We start from the raw sequence: 22,281 nt of genomic DNA, 5'->3' as shown, positions 1-22,281 counted from the left end.
TCATTCTTGGGTAGTTGGGAGGGATCTGTGGAGCAGAGACAGTTGTACAAGTTGGATGTCCGCAGAGTTCTCCATTCATGTGCGAAAAGGACTCAAGAATTCAGGCAGACAGATTGCCTTTTTATGTTGCTAGTGGGCAGGTGTAAGAGGAAATGAGCTTCTAAGGCTTCTGTTGCGCGCTGGATTAAGAAGCTTATTGCTTTGGTGTATCTTCAGAAGAAATCGGTCCCTGACTTCAAGGCTCACTTCATTTGTGGTCAGGCAGCCTCCTGGGCAGATAATTCTCTTGTGCCTTCAGTGGATATTTGTAAGGCTGCTGTTTGGTCTTCTCTGCATTCTTTTGTGCATCACTTCAGTGTTGATGTTCAGGCATGTTGGGATCCTAGTCTTGTTGTGGCCCTTCGGGGCTCTCACCCATGATGGGCACTGCTTTGGTTCTTCCCATCCATCTGTGCCAGTCTAGAAGGTTGCTAAAGAAGGAGAAATTAGATCTTAACTGCTAATTTTCTTTCTTTTAGTCTCTCTAGACCGGCACAGAACCCTCCCTGTGTTTTTTCTCAGTGACACTAAGAGTTTATTGGGGAGTACAGTATTATTTTCCTAGAACAGTAGCATCTGGTACAACTGGTTTAGCTGGCGAACTGTAATTTTAAGTGTTAGTCACCTGTTCTATTCTTCCTCCAACAGTTGACAATTTAAAAAAAAGAATAAGATTCCAGTGTTTAGTTTAGTAGTGTTCCTGCTTGGCTATTTGTAGATTCTTCTCAAGGGGATTGCGCAGCCTACTTGTACTACTGCTACAGTTCAGTTTGTTTTTAGTTCATTTGCTTGCAGAGGAGCAAAAACCCATCTGTCAGCCGATAAGGAGGTACTAAAAGAAAGAAAATTAGCAGGTAAGATCTAATTTCTCCTTATTTTAAAATCTTTATATTTGTACCTAGAAAATGCAAGTTTATGTTCAAAGCAAGTCTTGGGCTTTATGTAGACATGATTTAAATTGTTTTATTTATAGTACAAAATTGCTGAAATTAATTTGAATTCTTTTGTATCCACTCATTTTTTTAAGATGATGTGTTTCTGCCCAAAGACATAGACCTAGACAGTGTGGAAATGGATGAGACAGAACGTGAAGTGGAATATTTTAAAAGGTAAGCAAAACTGATTTGTGTCTTATAAATACCCCCCAAGTTTAATGTTTAAAGAAAAAAGAAACCCTACAATGGGTAGCTCAGTTACTTAGTGGGTAATGAAGAGATAGCTGTCCTCTCGAACAGAGAGAAATCAGGAATGACCTTGGGACTTTCCTAATACAGATCAGCTTTTGGATCTCTTGGCTTTGCCTTCTTTATGGCCTTCAGCATAAAAAAAAAATTTCTGTTGCTGGGTACTGATTGGACTTGCTTAAAATAAAGAGTACCAAAAAGAATTGCAGTCATTAACTCTACTTTATTTGTGACAGCAAGAATGTCGTTTAGTGAAAGCCCTCCAGACTTAGGCCAGGATTTTCAAAAACCCGCATTAAGAAAGCGACAGTCTGCTACCGCAGCAGTTTTGATACCGAATCTAAAAACCCGAGACATTCTTTAAAAACTCACGCATGCAAATAAGATCAGCGGACAGCAGCGAAGATTTCCTACATTTGCTAATGGGCACATGTGCAGAAAAATGCCGTAAAAAAACAAACACACTCTCTCCTGCTGCACTATTGGACGATTGGAAGGGAGAAGAGGGGGAGAAGCAACGTTGACTTTTTTCAATCACGTATAAAACAGGCCTTTCTCTCCAAAAAACTACTATAATTCAGGTAAACCTTGTAATTTGTTTTTAATGTAAAATTTAATCAAGATCCACAGCCAGAAACACACAAGACAAGGGTATCATACACGTGCTCAAGAAGAAACGTTGGCTTTTAACAAGCGCACATGAAAGATGCCTGTCTCTCCCCCAAACTCAAATGTGATTTTACTACCCTCCACTAAAATATATAGATACACTTTTTTTTTTTCATTAGCCACAGTCAAAACACAAGTGCTGGCACTGTAATGGCACTCCCGGATTTTGTCACCAAAAGCTGATGCCGCTCTTTAAAATGCCTCGGTGATTTTTAAGAATCCACCAGAGTGCTTATTTCAATGTTAAAGAGCACATTTGCATGCCATTGTCAGAGACTGCTAGAAACCTCACTAAATCCGCCACTAAAGTGCATGCAGGCTAAACCACCGGAAAACAGCTTAGCAACAGTGTTAAAGTTTTGAGAATCTTGCCCTCCTTACTATGGATGACAAGATTTAATTTAAATTAAAATAGTGCTTTATAGTTTAATTATCCTTCATAAACTTTCTGACATTGTTTATTTATTGGGATTTATTAACCATCTTTATGAAGATTCAACCATGTACAACAGGTAAAGTTTAACATAAAACTTACAATTTTGTTAACAGCCATTTCAAGAGTAAAATGACTAAATATAAACATAAATACAACAAATGAGGTAAATTTAAAAACAGCAAATTGAAACCTAATAATAGGACTATCATGAAACAGTATCAAAAATATATACTGTACATTTATATTTAACAGCACTGAATTCAAGTAACGGAGATAAAATACAAAGTAGGCATAATACTAATGAAATACCTGATAAGCACACATTAGATTGAATATTCAAATAACATACTTATGATGCTAATGGTTTTAATGCAGCTTACCATGCAGCAAAGGGGCCAAGTGCAAATATATACAGTAGATGGAGACAAGATGAGTGACATAAATAAATAGATGAGTAGCTAAACTCAAGTCATGTTCTTTATAAAGTTAAGATGCTTGTCAAAGTTTTCTGGTCTACAGATAAGTCTCTTTCTGCAGATGTTCAAATAACAAGAATAGCCATACTGGGTCAGACCAGTGGTCCATTTTGCTTAGTATCCTATTTCCAACAGTGACCAATCCAGGTCACAAGTACCTGGCAGAAGCCCAAATAGTAGCAAAATTCCTTGCTATCAAACCGAGAGCAAGCAGTGGCTTATCCCATTTCTGTCTCAATATCAGATTACACTTCTCCCTCTAAATTCACAGGTTTAGAACTCGCAGCTTTGGTTATTCACAAGCTTCTAAACCCTGACCCACCTCCGCCTCCTGGACCTCTCCACACTGTACCTGGTGGCCTAGCAGTGAAGCGGGGCAAGAGCCATCTTCCTATGCTCCTGTCCCTTGCAGAGCCGTTAACAAAAATGTCTGCCGTGAGTTCTCACTGTAGTCTCGTGAGATCACGGGAATTCTCAGCAGCCATTTTTGTTGTCAGCTCTGCACGGGGCAGGAGCATAGGAAGATCGCTCCTGCACCGCTAGATCACCAGGTAAGGTGTGGAAAGATCCAGGAGGTGGCAGAGGTGGGTCAGAGTCGGCCCTAAAGTTATTCGCGATTTTTCCATATTCACGGGCTGGCTCTGCCCTTAACCCCCGCGAATATGGAGGGAGAAGTGTATAGATATTTCCTCCATAAACTTATCCAAACTTATTTTAAACCCAGCTATACTAACTGCTGTTACCACATCCTCTGGCAATGAGCTCCAGAGCATAACTATTCTTTGAGTGAAAAAATGTTTCCTCATATTTGTAGCTTCATTGAGTATCCCCTAGTTTTCATAATTTTTTGAAAGAATAAAAAAATCAATTCACTTTTACCTATTCTACAAAATCCTGAGTGGTGTAGACCTCAATCATATCTCACCTCAGCCATCTCTTTTCTAAGCTGAAGAGCCCTAAATTCTTTAGCCTTTCCTCATATGAGAGGAGTTCATCCCCTTTATCATTTCGGTCGGTCTTCTTTGAACCTTTTCTAATTCCGCTATATTTTTTTTGAGATAGGGTGATCAGAATTCAATACTTATGGTTAGGTCTCACCATGGAGCGGTACAGAGCCATTATGATATTCTTGCTCTTATTTATCATCCCTTTCCTAGTAATTCCTAGCATCCTGTTTGCTTTCCTGGCCATCACCACACATTGGATGAATGGTTTTAGCTTATTGTCTACAATGACATGTAGATCTGTTTCTTGGGTGCTGACCCCTAAGGTGAACTCTAGTATCTGGTAACTGTGATTTGGATTATTCTTCCCAATATGAATCACTTTACATTTGTCCACATTAAATTTCATCTGCCATTTTGACACCCAGTCTTCTTAAGGTCTTCCTGCAATTCTTCATAGTCTGCATGTGTTTTAACATCTTTGAAGAGTTTAATATTATCTGCAAATTTAAACACCTCACTTGTTCTAGTTTCTAAATCATTTCTAAATATATTAAACAGCTCTGTTCCCAATACAGATCTCTGCTGCACTCTACTATTCACCGTCCTCCATTAAGAAAACTGGCCATTTAGCCCTACCCTCTATTTTCTGTCCAATAATCAATTTCTAATTCCACAACAGAACATTGCCTCCTCTCATGACTCTCTAATTTTCTCAGGAGTCTCTCATAAGATACTTTGTCAAAAGCTTTCTGAAAATCTAGATACATTACATCAACAGGCTCACCTTTATCCACATGTTTATTCAATCAACTTTTATTCTAAAAGTAAAGTATCACTGCTCATTAGTGAATTACCGTATATACTCAAATGTAAACCGAGATTTTGGGGCCAAAAATATGGCCCAAAAATGGGTCTCTCAGTTTATATTCAGGTTAGCGCTGACCTGCCCCCCCCCCCCTTCCTGAACTTCTTGCAGGCCTCTCTACTGGGCCTGTCGTAAGACCTGGTGGGCCAGGACAGGAGGGATTCTGTCTGTCTCCTGCCCCAGCCGACTTTAACAACTTTTATTTCCTTCCTGCCCCCCTCCCCCCCAAACAATCCTGTTAAATCCCTGGTGGTCCAGCGGTAGGCCGGGACAGGAGCAATCCCCCTGCCTCCTGTCCTGGCTTACTCTTAAGAAATTTTACCTCCTTCCCCCTCCCCCGCCTACTTTTCGAATCCCTGGTGACCCAGCAGTGAACCGCAGCAGGAGTTACCTTCCTTTGCTCTTCCTGTGCAGATCCACAAGTGAATTCTCACCAGTTCAAACCAGTTTAGCGTTCATATATTTTAGCGGCAGATTATCAAAATGGCTTACCGTGGTCTTTTCCAAGCTTCCTAGCAGTCTTCAACTCTGCCATGCAAATGTGTTACAACAAGGTCATTAATATTTAAAGGAGCTATCTGGGTGATTCTCTAGCATCATCGGTTGATTACCTAATCTCGCTTCCTACATTTGTGAGCAAAATTTTCTGGCAGGTCTGAGCTGTTTTGTTATAGCCTGGTCAGCTCATGCCTGCCAGAAAATTTTGCTGCCGCTAAGCAACAACCCCCCCTCCAAACAGCGAGAGAAATGCCCACTTCCTCCTGCTGCCATGCAACAACCCCAACACCCCTGGTAGTGGGAGAGATACCCACTCCCTCCCGCTGCCAAGCAGCCCCTCAGCAGCAGGAAGGATGCCTACTCCCTCCCCCGCCACAGTCATGGCCCCAACAACCCTCCCTCCCCACCCCACTCTTACCTTGTTTACGAAATCCAGCAAGTGGGATGCCTACCCCCTCTAGCCAGGAGGCCCACCACATCAAAATGGTAGGCCTTCCCCTCCCCGGTGCATCCTGGGATGAGCCGGGGAGAGGCCTAGGGCTTTGATTGGCCCAGGTTGCTAAAGCTCCTGGGCCAGAGTCTTACGCCTCTCCCTGGATGCGCTGGGGAGGGGCCTTAGGCTCTGATTGGCCCAGTAGCCTAAGGCCCCTCCCATAGGATGGGCTTTAAGCGACATGGACTAATCAGAGCCCTTCCCCGGCACATCCCAGGATGCACAAGAGAAAGGAACACCCACCATTTTGAAGAGTCATCCCTCTTTCCAGCCCTCGTAAGGTAAGGGGGGTGGGTCGTGGGGGGGAGGGAGGGATTGGGCATCTCTTCCGCTGCGCGGGGAGGGTTGCTTTGTGGCAGGAGGGAGTGGTCATATTTCCTGCGGTGAGGGGGAGGGTGTTGTTTCATGGTTGCAGGAGGTAGTGGGTATCTCTTCTGCTGCTGGGGGAGGGGGATTGCTTGACGTCAGTGGTGGGAGGGAGTGGGCATGCATCCCTCCTACCAGTCTTCAATTTGTGGTCTTATTTTTGCTCATTTATTCTGCGCATGTGCTGATCACTATCACCAGCGTTCGGCATGCAAATTTAGCAACCCTCCATGACTCTCCGCAAACCTCATTTGCATGCATGTTTTTTTAGGAATGACTCGCTTTTTTAAATGGTTACAGTAGCATCCATGATAGCTGCCTGTTTGATTTTACCACAAACATTTGAGAATCATCCCTAATTAGCACGAGAATAGAGCATGAGTCCTTAGCCACCTACAAAATGGGTGGAGGCAAGTGCACATATGCTAATTTTTAATGGTCGCTTGCTAATAGCGACATAAGCACGTGACTATTAATACAAAAAGATAGAAAAAAGGTCATTTTTACTGCTGTAGACAGAAATGGTCCTAATACATGGGGGAAACCTGCACAAGGGCATAAGACTATTTTTTACTGCAGCTTAGTAAAAGGACCCCCAGACTACCAATGTCCCATGCTGCTCAGACTGACAAAAAAGGTTCTGAACTAGTCCCAATACTATATGAACGATAACAGTCTTATGACATTCTGTAGCAGATGAAGCCATCGCAGGAAAGCTTCTGCACAGGGTAGCTGACCAAATGAGTCCTGTCCCAGAGAAACAACAGCTGTTCCTTGGTGAGGCAGTTCATTCTTCCAGTGCCTGCTCAGCCTCCAGGTGATGAGCAGCATGTGTGAACCATGGAACAGGACCACAAAAACAAAGGACAGATCAGGAAAATGTAATATCTAGGGAAATCTGTGAGTCACAGGTATGTTGCCAAGAATGAAAGCGTATATATAATTTGCCCTTAATATCCTGGAGAAATGCCTCTGGGGATAGCAAAGGCAGAGTGCCAAAACAGCAAAGCAAAATGCTTTAAGAATGACAAAAGTGTAGTGTCTCTGACTCTGCAAAGCAATTACCGTATTTCCTCATGTATAGGCCATGGCCTATTTTTCAAAGTGGCCTAGTGGGTAAGGCTTGCTTAAATAGGGCGGCCTATACATGAAGCAATACATCATCCCCCCCCCTTAAATACCTCCCTCGCTGGTAATCCTCCTGGACGGCCACGCCTGCCTGCCTCCAAACACGCTGGCTGCCTCCTCCAAACACACTGTGCAGGGCAGGAGCAATGTTTACGATCTCAAGCCTCGTCCCGCGCCCTTCCTGATTGGCTGCCATCTTAAGAACTTACAGCTCCCAATCAGGAAGGGCGCGGGGCGAGGCTTGAGATCGCAAACATTGCTCCTGCCCTACACAGCTTGTTTGGAGGAGGCAGGCGTGGCCAACCGGGATTACCGGCAAGGGAGGTATTTAAGGGGGAGTGGATGATGTATAGGCTGCCCCCATTGTTTAAGCCGATTTAAGTTTTAAAACTCTTAGATAAGCTGCAGCTAGTAACATGGGGCAGCTTATCTAAGAGTTTTAAAACTTAAATTGGCGTTTCCTGCAGCCTATACATAGGGGCGGCCTATTCATGGAGGAAATACAGTAGTAATTTTCAGATATTAGTGCTGTATGCCCAAATTCCTGAAAATAGTGTTCGTGTTTGATTACGTTGAAGCTCATCGATACTGGCAGGACCAAGCAGGTATGCCCATGTATGTTTTTGACTTGCAATGTCTGTAAAACAGTATGATAGCATCCAGCTAAGGAATGCAGTGTTTTGTCTCTCACATCTAGCTTTTCATAGATAAAGGATAGATCCAGTGTGGAATTCTCCTGCTAGTTGAGCCAGTGTGCAGTAAGGGAATGAACATGTCTCTTAATGTTTCACATAAAAACTAAATGGTAGAAGCTGAAGTGTTACAAGTCCATAGTGCTCTGCAGCAGTATCCATGTTTGATTTTGTCCTCATATACCCATAAAATAGTTGTTCAGACTGTGCCCTACAGACTGGCCTATTAAGAGCACACTGGATATATCTGACCTGTGATTCTTTCAGATTGTTTAGCGATGATATAAGAAGGTACTATAGGATTTAGTAATAATTGACTCGATTCTGCTAATTTGAACTACTGTTTTATTCTTTTATTATTTTTTATAGATTTTGTAAAATGATTGTATTATATTTTTAATAAGTTTTTTTTGAATTGTACACTGCTGAATACTTGTGTCAATTTTGGTAAATCAAATAATAAATCCAATCCTTTATGCATGTATTGTAATTGCTTTTGTTTTAAAGGCTTAGATTTTTGTGAATTAGCAGAGGGTATCATGGAGGATATTGTTACCAACTAAAAAATGTCTGAGTACCTGAATAAATGAATGTAAACTGTTCTGAGCTCCCTTGGAAGAACGGTATAGAAAATTGAATAAATAAATAAAAATGGTGCATTGACAAAATACAGCCTTGCTCAATCCTACAGAATTGTAAAAATAATTTTGTTGTTTTTTTCTTACAAGGATTGTCTGTACTTTAAGCATATTGCAAATTAATTAAATGGGAAATAAGAAGATAGAGAGGTATTTCTTCCTATAGGACACACTGACATTTTGTGCATCAATTTTTGGATGGGATTATGTGTGTTAATTGTTTTCTCTTTCTTGACAGATTCTGCTTGGACTCTGCCAGACAAACTAGGCAGAGACTTTCCATTAACTGGTCCAACTTTAGCTTGAAGAAAACCTCCTTTGCTGCACACTGAAATGGCATAACTCGGGGAGAGAACCCTGCAGGAACCAATAAATTTCAACTCCTCTGATTTCTGTCCTGCTGTTCTGAGAGCTAATCTGGCTTTGAGCCAGTATTGCCTTGCCTTGTCTCCAGTGCTAGGAGGATCTGCACTGAACCCCTTCGGCCTGATGATTCTTGCAATTAAATTGCCACTTTCTACCTGAATTTGTTAGCTTGTGTGCTTGTAGTCTGTGAGTGAGACTTTGATTGTAGCTGTATGCAGCTGGAGTTGGAACAATAGATTTTTTTCCAGTTCCTTCCAATTGCCTTGGCCTCAGGTACTCTGAACTGCTTCATAAGCTTGGGTGGAGGCCAGAAAACTAGACTGCATCATTGAGAGTGGCTCATGTCACTTCTGCAATTCACTGTTTTTGGGTTTTTTTTAATCCTGACTGCTGACAAAAGAAAGGACTTGGTCAGTTGTGTTTCGTCTGCGCCAGAATACTCCAAACATGTCTTCATGGAAACAAGGCTTATTTTGGACAACCATTTCTTCAGTTTTTTTCATGAACTACTGTTTAAAAGTGTACAAGTTACGCTATTTGTGTTTGATTTTTTTCCCCGACTTGTAGCCAGCTTGTGTAAGAATATTTGCAGAATGAGAAAGTATAAAGAAGAAAAAGAACATTACTCACACTATCAACCTGTTATAGAGTGTATAATTGTATTAACACTGAAGCCTAAATGGCTACTTTTTTAACATATTGTTAAGTAATATTAAAATCATGTCTTTCTTTTTGAAAGATGGAATACATTAGTATGGCAGAAAACTTGTCTTTATTTCTCTTTTTTTTTTCTTTCTGTTCCTCCCCTAATGGTGAGCTGTGATGTTAAGAACATAAGAATAGCTTTACTGGGTCAGACCAATGGTCCATCAAGCCCAGTAGCCTGTTCTCACGGTGGCCAATCCAGGTCACTAGTACCTGGCCAAAACCTAAGGAGTAGCAATATTCTATGCTACCGATACAGGGCAAGCAGTGGCTTCCCCCATGTCTTTCTCAATAACAGACTATGGACTTTTCCTCCAGGAACTTGTCCAAACCTTAAAACCAGCTATGCTATCCACTCTTACCACATCCTCTGGCAACGCGTTCCATAGTTTAACTATTCTCTGAGTGAAAAAAAATTTCCTGCTATTGGTTTTAACAGTATTTCCCTATAACATCATTGAGTGTCCCCTAGTCCCTAGTCTTTGTAATTTTTGACGGAGTGAAAAATCAATCCACTTGTACTCGTTCTACTCCACTCAGGATTTTGTAGACTTCAATCATATCTCCCCTCAGCCGTCTCTTTTCCAAGCTGAAGAGCCCTAACTGTTTTAGTCTTTCCTCATACGAGAGGCATTCCCCCTTTAACAAACCTTTAACTTAATTATGTACATTTTTTCCCCATTGTTTAAAGTTTGACTTTGTGCTACAGACATCTCAGCACTGCTCTGACATATTAACATAGAAACATAGAAATTGACGGCAGATAAGGGCCACGGCCCATCCAGTCTGCCCACCCTAATGACCCTCCCCTGCCTTTACTTTGCGAATAGATCCCACGTGTCGATCCCATTTGGCCTTAAAATCAGGCATGCTGCTGGCCTCAATCATCTGAAATGGAAGACCATTCCAGCGATCTACCACCCTTTCGGTGAAAAAGAATTTCCTGGTGTCACCGTGCAGTTTCCCGCCTCTGATTTTCCACGGGTGTCCTCTTGTTGCCGTGGGACCCTTGAAAAAGAAGATATCCTCCTCTGCATCGATGCGGCCCGTGAGATACTTGAACGTCTCGATCATGTCTCCCCTCTCTCTGCGCTCCTCGAGCGAGTATAGCTGTTATTTATCTAACTGTTCTTCGTACGGGAGATCCTTCAGTCCCGAGACCATCCGGGTGGCCATTCTCTGGACCGATTTCAGCCTCAGCACATCCTTATGGTAATGCGGCCTCCAGAATTGCACACAGTATTCCAGGTGCGGTCTCACCATGGATCTATACAAAGGCATAATGACTTCAGGCTTACGGCTGACGAAACCCCTGCGTATGCAACCTATGATTTGTCTTGCCTTGGAAGAAGCTTGCTCCACTTGATTGACAGCCTTCATGTCCTTACTGACGATCACCCCTAAGTCCCATTCTGCTACCATTCTTGTTAGGATCTCGCCATTAAGGGTATAAGTCCTGCATGGATTTTGGGTACCCAGGTGCATAACTTTGCATTTTTTGGCATTGAAGCTGAGCTGCCATGTCTTAGACCAGCTCTCTAGTAAAAGTAGATCGTGCATCATATTGTCGGGCATTGAATTTTTATCTATTGTGCTTTTGCCCACTACATTGCTTAGTTTGGCATCATCGGCAAATAATGTTATCTTACCTCGGAGCCCTTCTGCCAAGTCCCTTATAAAGATATTGAACAGTATCGGGCCCAAGACAGAGCCCTGGGGCACTCCACTGATCACCTCTGTATTATACCGCAATACAGCCTTGGTACAAGACATTGGCCCTGATTCACCAAAAGATAGCGATTCAATTGCTATTAACCGATTTCTGACCGATCTTAAAACAGCAATTGATTCACTATCTTATTTGCATGCAAACTCCGACTCAAAACCGATTGAGTCGGGGCAGAGCCCTGACAGTAGTGACAGGAGAAGCAGCCTCCTTTCATTGCTGTCAGGGCTTCTGCCGGCTTTCTAAAATATTTTTTTAATCAGGCAGATATTTTGCGTGTTTTACACACACAAAATAGCCTGATTTTTTTTTTTTTTAGCCCCCCCCAACTCTCTCCCCACAAATGCTCCTTACCCCCACCCTTCCCAAACCAAAAAAAAAATGTGCCCCCCTCTGCCAATGCCTGACACACTTTAAAATGGCAGGTATGGCAGGGAGGTTTCCCACTCCCGACTTCCCTCCCCCCAAAACAAATGGAAGGATGGATGCCAACTCCCTCCTGCCACTCACTGGACGCCCCCTCCTCATTCCTGTTCCCCTCCCTATACCTGTAATGGAGGAGGAGGAGTGCTCAATCCCTCATGCTCCAATGCCTCACGCAACACTTCTGAGGCCTTAGGTCCTGTCCCGGTACACAGGGGGGAATCGGGAGGCATTGGAGCAGGAGGGACTGAGCACCCCTCCTGCTCTGTTACAGGTCGGGGTGGCAGAGAGCAGGAGAGTCAGGAAGGCAAAGAACAGGATAGTCAGAAAGGACGTGAGTCACTGGTCCTTAGCAGTCGCTTTTTTGATCAGCCAGCCCAGTCGGTGTTCTTGAATTTGTTAAGTGAATTGCTGCCTTCCTACTTTTGCATGCCATTTCCCCTCAATTGTATGATCAGATCGGGAGGAAGGTTAGTGAATCGAGTCAGGGCCGCAAAATGGTCAGGGCACAATCGGTAAGGTTTGGTAAGGTTAGTGAATCTAGCCCATTTTTTTTAATGAACTATTCAACATTCTAGTAATTGCTATGGCTCTTGTTGGATCTCCCAACTCTCTCTCCAGTCTCTCATCAGAATAACCTACAAAGCACAGATCTCTGAGAGGACCTGTCCTAGGTCAGCCGATAATGCATATTTTGGGAGAAAATTATCAGTAACCTGTTTGTCCTCTAAAGGGCATATCCACTAGCAGCCAAATAATTTAGCTTACTTTTCTCTGTTTAAAATGTTGCTCAAATAATTTATAGCCTCTGGGGGGATTTCGGGGTTTAGCTTTTTTTTTTTTTAAAGAAAATTAACTTTTTTGGTAAAAAGAAATTGCATTGGAAATAAGTAAATATAAATTGTTCCCTCTTAACTTTTCAGTGTAATAGTGGAGGCATTTGTAAAGATAGCTTTTATTTGAGATGTGTTTAACTAACTTTGGGGGTCTTTTACTAAGATGCGCTAGCCGATTTAGTGCGCACTAAATGCTAACGCCCACTATATTCTATGGACGTGTTAGCATTTAGCGCACGCTAAATCGGCTAGCACACCTTAGTAAATGACCCCCCTTTATGAAGGGATTCACCTGAGGGAGTATAGAAAGTCACTAGTTTGACATAGGCAACTTAACAGCATAATTATAATAAAATGGCCAAATGCTAGCATAATACACAATTCCAATTGTGAAATAAACTTGGGAATAGCCAAATAAAATTGTAGTATCAATAATACATATTCTTAAGCAAATGTGATTCTGAATCAGCAAAATACAATGAAATATGTTTAAAAGGCAAACAAAGTGATCAAGACAAAGGTATTAGGATAAGTAAATGTGGATTGCTAGACTGAAGGTAAATTAAGAGGGCATGCAGCAAGCTAGTCCTGATGTGATGCGATTGTAGCCGTTCTACTACAATCATTAAAGGTTTGGAAGAAGAGCCACACACTCATCTGCTTTGTAGAGTAAGTGAACTATTTCTCTATTATAAAAATTGTAAGTAGAATGCATGTGTACAGTTTTGTAGGGAGAAACTTAATTGAGTACTTTAGTTTTCCAGAGTTGAAAAAGCTTGCCATTTTTACATATGTTTTAGTGAATTTGACTAAATTAGCACTAGTTTATGGCCTTCTGCTTTTTTCTAAATTATAGTGGCTATGTTATTGAGTAGTCTGTTTTCAGCTTTTCCCATTTATAACCCAGATTGAATTAGGCACACAAATAAATAACATTATCAGATGTTGCAAGGACAAAACAGCTCTCCCAGAGCTCAGAACTTAGGCAAAGCTCTGCATATGCATAGTGCTCCGCACACACAACACTCTACTCAGCTGTACAATTTCAAAGCACCACAGGATATTATCAAGCCAACTGCCATGAATAGAACACAGTGGAGCATACAATAAACAGATGTCCTCAGCTTAAAACAACAAAAAAAGAATTACTCAATTACATCTTGCAGAGAAACAATAGAACCCTCAAATACCTTTAACAATTTTGTGATTTAAACCCACTTCCCCCCCCTCAACAAACCCTACCTGTGCCTTCCAAGAGATTTATTTAGATCTGCTTGAATAAACATATGCACCTGAAATTTATTGTACAACTAGGGGGTTTTTGCCAAAAAGAAACTCCATATTATTTCCTATTTATGTAAGGTCTTATAGCGCTCTGCTGTAAGAAACTCTATTTTGCAGATATAGTTCAATGTATTAACCATTTACGAACATAAAAAACCCTATCATATTTCTAGTTATGGGCTATAATCAACTTAGCAGTGTTAACAGTATGACACACTAATACCTGCTTAACTTTAGGAAGGTCTGCCATTGATTTGTTTAATAAGACATGGCTGCTTCATGGGCAGAAGCTCGGGCGATTTTGCCTAAGGAAATTTGTAGTGCAGCAACCTGGTCCATACCTCATACATTCTCCAAGTTCTACAAAATGGATGTGGCAGTGCGAGAAGACAATGTCTTTGGGACCTCAGTGTTATGAGCAGGCACAGAGGGTCCTGCTCAAGATTTCTGGGACTGCTTTTGTATGTCCCCACTGACCAGAATGACACACCTATTGCACTAGAAAAAGAGATTAGGTTCTTACCATGCTAATAATATATTTTCTAGTAGATAGGTGTGTCATTCTGGAACAATGCCCTGTCACTTATTTCTCTGCCTGATTGAGTTATGTCTCAATCAGAAAGTTTGAGTCATAACTGAGATTTTGATGTCAGATTTTAAGGGTATGTAGAATAATCTATTGCTATAACACATTGGAGAATGTTTGAGCTACATAACACTGGAAAACAAATTTTTCAAAAGTTTTGCTTCCTTAAAACAAACTGGTGATTATGATAGACCCCCTTCAAAATAAACACATATAATTTCCCACTGACTGTATCATGTAGAAAGTTTTAGCAAAACAATGGTATCTTTAATTGACTATAACAAGTTTCTGATACACCGTGATAGTTCATATATTCCACAACAGAAAGGACTCCCCCTCCCCACGTATTAGGCTTGAATTACTTTGTGTATATGTTTTAATGATTTAAATACTTTTAATAAATTTACATTTGTTCTGAAGGCTGATGTGAATAGTCCCTTCCCTACTTCTTTTTGTGTTGGACACTGTATTAGTTCGCCATAGGGCTAAAATTGTTTTTCTGCTGAGGCATGGAAGCAAATTTCCTCTAACCACTGGGTTTTAGACCTTATCCGAGAGGGCCACAAAATCAAGTTCTGTACCCCCCCCCCCCCCCTATCTGTTTGTGAATTCGCCAGCCAGGAGCCTATTTTTCAGAAAAAGAGTCCAGGATCCAAGTGACACTGCAAAAGCTCTTAGACATTCAAGCCATAGAACCAGTCCTTGATGAAGAATCAGGTTTGAGTAAATACTCCATATACTTCATAGTGCCCACGGAAGACTGGAGATTGATTCTAGACCGCACTTCCACATGGGAACAGTTTGGTCAGTCATTGTGGCAGTAGCATCAGGGGAGTTCTTAGCCTTCTTAGATCTTACGGAGACGTACCTGCATATTCCCATTTTCCTGACCACAGGAAATATTTGAGATTCCTTGTCCTCCAGCAGCATTTCCAGTTTGCAGTTATACCTTTCAGGATGCCAGTGGCCCTGTGTACCTTCACTAAGGTGAAGATAGTTGTCACAGCACACCTCCACAGGCTAGGGATACAGGTGCACCCATATTTGGACGATTGGCTGATCAGAGCTCCGTCAAGGCCGGAAGGAAAGCAAGCAGGTTGTAAGTCAGCTTCAAAATCAGTCATCTGGAACCAACCCAATGCTTGCAGTATTTGAGAGTCTGCTTCAACAAGACGAAAGGGTGTGTTTTTCTTCCCGAGCCATGCAAATGGAAACTGAGGAAGCAGATTGTGGACCTCTTAGCGATGCCAAACCCCACTTGCCTGGCATTACCTCCAAGTGCTGGGCTCGATGGTGACCACTCTGGAAGTAGTTCCCTGGGCAAAGGCACATATGTGTGTGTCCCCCCGGGATGCCCTCCTTTCCTGATGGGCTCCACAGTGGCATTCCCTCTAGCTGCAGCTTCCCTGGACAGGGGAAGCGAGGAATAGCTTGTGCTGGTTGCTCCAAGAGGGCTCTCTGTCAAAGGGTATGTCTCTTCAAATCTCCTCTTGGGTGATCCTAATGACCGATGCCAGCCTGTTTGGCTTGGGAGGCCATTGTAGTGGTAATCGGGTACAGGGCCAATGGACTGTCCAACAGAGAAAATGGTCCAAAATTCATCTGGAGCTGCAAACCATCCAACTAGCATTAAGGACGTTGGAGAACCACCTGGAAGGCAAGGCAGTCAAAGCATTCTCAGACAGTACCACCATGGTTGCTCAGACAGGGAGGCACCAGAAGTGCTCTATTAGATCTGGAGGCTCAAATGTTGCTCAGGTGGGCAGAAGCTCATCTTCAGGTGCTCTTCGCAGCCCATGTAGTAGGAGTGGAAAATGTGCAGGCCAACTTTCTTAGCCAGCAGACTCTAGATCTGGGAGAATGGTCTTTGTTCCAAAGAACATTCAAACTTATAGTGCAATGCTGGGGAAGACAACTACACTTCCAGTTGTCCTCATCATTCAGTTTCTCTTGCCTTTAGAGCTTTAAAGACAGTACTGGGGAGGAGCCTGCTGTCTTGGTCCAGAGGAAGGCTACTAAAATGGTGCATGTCTTCATCATAAAGCTTATGGGGACAGACTTAAAAATCTGAATATGTATACTTTGGAGGAAAGGCGGGAGAGGGGAGATTTGATAGAGACATTTAAATACCTACATGATGTAAATGCATATGAGTCAAGTCTTTTTCATTTGAAAGGAAGCTCTGGAATGAGAGGGCATAGGATGAAGATAAGAGGTGATAGGCTCAGGAGTAATCTAAGGAAATACTTTATTACAGAAAGGGTGGTAGATGTGTGGGAACAGTCTCCCAGAAGAGGTGGTGAAGACAGAGACTGTGTCTGAATTCAAGAAAGTGTGGGATAGGCACGTTGGGATCTCTTAGAGAGGAAGAGATAATGGTTACTGCGGATGGGCCATTTGGCCTTTATCTGCCATCATGTTTCTATGTTTCAATGACATAGGGAAATGTGGTAGTGAGGTTCTGAAAGCCAAATTTAGGGTCTTAGGTAGGAAGCTAAAATCCAGAACCTCCAGGGTAGCATTTTCAGAAGTGTTCCCCGTTTCATGCACAGTGCCCAAGAGACAGGCAGAGCTCCAGAGTCTCAATGCATGAATGAGGCAATGTTACAGGGAGGAGGGGTTTGCATTTGTTAGGAACTGGGTAACATTCTGGGGAAGGGGGTAGCCTTTTCTTCAATGATGGGCTCCACCTTAGCCAGGGTGGAACCAAGCTGCTGGCATCAACATTTAAAAAGGAGATAGTGCAGCTTTAAACTAGAACTTGGTGGAAGGCCAACAGTCACTCAAAAAAGAATCATTGGAACAAGGTATGTTTAAAAGATATTGCCATAATAGGGAAGATAGAGCATCCCAATAGCAAGGTTACAATAGAGAGCACAGTAGACCAGGTGTCACAAATTATCCATGTCAACTGCTGAGCAAGTTTTAAATAGGAATGATAAACATTGTTTGAAATGTGGCTAAATTCAAGAAGACATGGGATAGGTATGTGGGATCTCTTAGAGAGAGAAAGAGAGATAATGGTTACTTCAGATGGGCAGACTAGATGGGCCATTTGGCCTTTTATCTGCCATCATGTTTCTATGTTTAAATGACAAGCTTAAGAAATGAGATGGAAGAGTTAGAATATATTGCATTTAATGAAAAGATAGATATAATAGGCATCTCTGACACGTGGTGGAAGGAAGAGAACCAGGGTACAAATTATATTGCAGTGATAGCGTGGACTGAATTGGTGGAGGCGTAGCATTATACTTTCTTCATTGTATTTTCTTCATTTGATTTTGTCTAGTGTTTCAGAAATGTCCTCTCCCTTGCTTTTTGCATTGTAAACCACTTAGATTTGACTTTTTTGTTAATATACGCGGTATATCAAATAAACAACTGAATAGACTAAAAATTCTACAGGAATCAAAACATACCTTTGAATCCTTATGGGTAGAAATTCCATATGTAAAGGGAAAAAGGAATAGTGATAGGAATGCACTACTGCCTTCCTGACCAGAATGAACAGACAGATGCTGAAATGTTAGGGAGGCTAACAAACTGGGTAATACAATAATGGATGATTTCAGTTACCCTGATATTGACTGGATAAATGTAACATCGGGGCATGCTAGGGAGGTAAAATTCCTTGATGAAACAGAAGATTTCTATGCAGAAAAAGTATTAATTCTAATTAAAGCAAAACTTAAAAGACCTCATAACTGGAGTAAGCGTTGACAGCAGCTTCAAAGGTTGGGAAGTAAGACCAATGTTGGGAAGATTTTTATGATCTGGTACCTGTAAATAGCAAAGACAGATCAGGACCAAGCTGGAGCAGGCTTCAATAACAACTCCAGTAGTTGTGAAGTAGGACTAGTGTTGGGCAGACTTCTATGGTCTGTGCCCCAAAATTGGCAGGAAGAGAGAGAGATTACATATGCCAGTGTTTAATCATGAAGAAGAGAGGGTAGTGAATGCCTGGAATGCGTTCCAGAGAGAGGTAGTGGAGAGGAAAACGGTGACGGAGCTCAAAACAGTGTGGGATGAAAACAGTGTGGGATGAACACAGAGGATCTAGAATCAGAAAATAATAGTAAATATTGAAGAACTAAGGCCAGCACTGGGCAGTATATAGCCGTTTGGTTGCGGATGGACTGGGGAGGACTTCAGTGGCTGGAATGGTGTAGATGGGCTGGAGTGAGCTTTGACGAAGACTTCAGTAGTTGGAACCTAAGCACAGTACCGGGCAGAGCTTTGGATTCTTGCCCAGAAAAAGCTAAGAAGAAGAAAAAAAAATTTAAATTGAATCAGGTTTGACAGACTGGATGGACTATTCGGGTCTTTATCTGCCGTCGTCTACTATGTTACTGTGCAGAATGCCAGATTCAACTTTGACCACCTTGTTGGACAGACTAGATGGAACATCTAGGTCTTTATCTGCCAACATTTACTATGCTACAATGTGTGGGTGCTGGATATCCTATGGTTGCATTCAGGGAATACTCTGTGCTTATCATCCTCCAGGATATCCTTCTACCAAAACCTTCTGTCCATGGACCCTTTTCCGGTCTGGTATCAGCATGTTCTCCCACATCCTTCTCTTGCTCATCCTGTGAGATGCTGTCTTATATCATCCTTGGACAAAGCTCTAAGAGTATGGCTGCCTGACCACTAATGCCTCAAATCTATAAATGGTGCCTACAACACAAGCACCGAGCAATGCAGCACATAGTGGCTGTCAATCTTGAGTTAAGTGCCGTTTCTAGAATCACACCTAAATTGGATTTAGGCACGGGTAGACATCAAAACCTTAGGTGCCCCCTATTTATGCCAGGGGTTTTCTGGCCTAAATACCGGCACCTAAGTTCAATTTAAGTATCTAGATGCAAAACACGCCCAGAATCTACCCAGAATTTGCCCCTAACCATGTTTACTTTCTGGTAAGCACCTTGGTCTAGTTGCCTACCAAATTAGACCCAGATATCCAATACCCAGGTACTTACAGCATGGTGGATTTGAAAAGGAAGAACTGCTTTGGACAGAGCTGAGTACCTTTTGATCTTTTGTGTTTGGTGCCATTTATATTCTCAGTGCTGGGTATTGATGTGCATGAGTTTTCTCCTAAATGTCAGACTGATTTTCAGTAAGGAGTGGAATTTTTTTAGACCTATAAAGCTCAACTGAGGTCTTTTTCTCCACTTCTTTTCTTTTGTCTTTTTTTCTGTTTTTGTGTGTGGTAGTAGAGCTATGTGTTTTTATGTAGCCTGAACTGAAAATAGCTGGCTAACTGGTAGAATCTCAGGAATCAATTACCTTTAAAATAACGAAGAGTGTATAGCTAATTGAGTAGGTAGTTGAAATCACCCTTTATTATACTGTTGCCCAATTTGCCAGCTTTCCTAATCTCTGAAAACATTTCTTCATCTGTCTGCTCATTCTGTCCTGGGGGACGGTAGTATAACCCTACCCATATATTCCTTCCCTTCACACATGAAATTTGTATCCATATGGATTCCATACTGCTATCTGTGTCATGCAGAATGTTTATTGTGTTTGATTCAATTCCCTCTTTAACATATAGAAACATAGAAATTTGACGGCAGAAAAGGGCTATAGCCCATCAAGTCTGCCCACTCTTCTGACCCACCCCATTAAGTCTGAGTACTAATGACCTAGTTCCTTAACTCTACCCTCGTAGGGATCCCACGTGTATGTCCCATTTATTCTTAAAGTCAAGCACGCTGCTGGCCTTGATCACCTGCATTGGAAGCTTGTTCCAGTGATCTACCACCCTTTCTGTGAAGAAATACTTCCTGGTGTCACCATTAAATTTCCCTCCTCTGAGTTTGAGCGGATGCCCCCTTGTGACCGAGGGGCCTTTGGGAAAGAAGATGTCGTCTTCCACCTCGACACGTCCTGTGATGTATTTAAATGTCTCAATCATGTCCCCTCTTTCCCTGCGTTCCTCTAGAGTGTAGAGCTGCAATTTGTTTAGTCTTTCTTCGTACGGGAGACCTTTAAGCCCGGAGATCATCCTAGTGGCCATCCGTTGAACCGACTCAACTCTAAGCACGTCCTTATGGTAATGTGGCCTCCAGAATTGCACACAGTATTCCAGATGAGGTCTGACCATGGTTCTGTATAGTGGCATTATTATATAGTGCAAGCCCCCCCCCCCCTTTCAATTTGATCATTGCAATATAATTTGTACCTAGGCAACATGGTGTCCCATTGATTGTCCTACATCCACCAGGTCTCTGAGATGCCTGTTATATCTACCTCATCATTATGTGCTATATACTCTAACTCTCCTATTTTAGTTTTTAGACTTCTAGCATTTGTATAATTTAAGGGGAAATGCTGTATAGGACACCAGTTTCTGCAGTTATCTAAAAAGCGGCTGAGAATTGCACACCGGCATCCTATACAGAATTGTGTCTGCCCTAAGGAACAGACTCCTAACCACCCCGATTCTCTAACCAGTGCCCATGTAACAGGTGCCGGTTAGAGAATCGCGTTGCTGCTGAGCTGATTGCAGTAAGTGGATCTCCCTGCCGTGATCAACTGAGCAGCAGCGGCAGGGAGTCCGTGGCAGGAGGGATGCCCAATTCCTCCTCCTACCACCCCTAAACCCCCCTCGAAGTCTCCCAGCAGGAGGGATGCCCATGCTCTCCTGCTGGAACCCCCAAAACAACGCCCCCAACAACCCCTCCAACTGCGATAGGCAGGAGGGATGCCCAATCACTCCTGCCAGGAGGCTCCCCCCCGAAACCATGACCCCCCCAATCTATGACTCCCCAGACCTGAACCCCCCACCCTGGCACCCCTAAACTCACATCAATCCCCCCTGTACCTTTTCAAGTATGGCAGGCCGGAAGGATGCCTAACCCTTCCTGGTGCATCCTGATTGGCCCAAGCGCCTAAGGCCCCTCCCATAGAAGGGCCTTCCCCTTGCTCTTGGGTATTTTCTGTGGTAGGCCCTCATTTGTGGTATGCTCTCCCGGATTCAGTCCATCAAGCAACTTCATTTTTACTTTTTCGTAACTTTGAAAATATATTTTCAAGAAGCTTTTTCGTAATATATGATATGCTGTTTTGTGTGTTTGCTATAAATTGTGTATGATTAACGTAACCCACACAGATTTGGGGATATGCACGATATAAATATTTTAAAATAAATTAATTAACCATGCCTACTTTCTACTACCAAGTTAGGCGCGTACCATCCAATTAATTTTAATTTTTACCAATTATGAGTTGCTAATTGCTTGTTATCGGCACTGATTAAGCTGTTTAAATAATTGTTAGGCACCTAGATTGGCTAGGCACGCCAATCTAGGCGCCTAACTTCAGGCGCCATTTATAGAATCTGGACCTGAGTGTCTAAATCCCAAAAGGGAGCATGGCCAGAGGCGGGGCATGCCAAAACGTATGCAGTGCTATAGCACTATTTATGTGCTCAAATTACATGCGTTTAGTGCCAGCATTTACATTAGGTTTCAGTTGGCATAAATACTGGTGATCAACTTTGGGCAAAGGAATTGATTCTAAGTGCGCTCATCCAGAATTCTCTTTATAGAATAGTGCTTAGTGATGTTTTTTTTTTCCTGGTGCCAATTTTTGATTGCCTTTTTATAAAATTCCCCCAACTGTGTAAATCCACGCACGGTGTCTAGTGCCCTGTGCTTCTCCACTATCATATAGCACAGGGGTCTCAAAGTCCCTCCTTGAGGGCCGCAATCCAGTCGGGTTTTCAGGATTTCCCCAATGAATATGCATGAGATGTATGTGCATGCACTGCTTTCAATTAATATTCATTGGGGAAATCCTGAAAACCCGACTAGATTGCGCCCTCAAGGAGGGACTTTGAGATCCCTGACATAAGTTATACATATCAGGCCTGATTTTATAATAAGACAGCTATGTAAGAAGCTCAATA

At 42.4% G+C, this 22,281-nt stretch overlaps 1 protein-coding gene across 3 annotated transcripts in view; it reads left to right on the top strand.

The window, feature by feature from the left end:
* FAM193A (family with sequence similarity 193 member A) overlaps window positions 1–9,549 on the top strand; it is a 382,414-nt gene extending 372,865 nt beyond the window's left edge. For all 3 annotated transcript variants that reach the window (XM_033950625.1, XM_033950616.1, XM_033950602.1), the window contains 2 exons: window positions 1,067–1,148; window positions 8,670–9,549. In XM_033950625.1, the coding sequence (XP_033806516.1) occupies window positions 1,067–1,148; window positions 8,670–8,763 (176 nt within the window). In that variant the 3' untranslated portion in view covers window positions 8,764–9,549. The remainder of the gene's footprint in view (window positions 1–1,066; window positions 1,149–8,669) is intronic.
* Window positions 9,550–22,281: the final 12,732 nt, after the last annotated feature.

Source organism: Geotrypetes seraphini, chromosome 1, assembly GCF_902459505.1.
Source record: "Geotrypetes seraphini chromosome 1, aGeoSer1.1, whole genome shotgun sequence".
NCBI classification, from domain to species: domain Eukaryota; kingdom Metazoa; phylum Chordata; class Amphibia; order Gymnophiona; family Dermophiidae; genus Geotrypetes; species Geotrypetes seraphini.
Note: the sequence above shows the minus strand (reverse complement) of the source record. Positions and strands in the feature narration are given on the sequence as shown.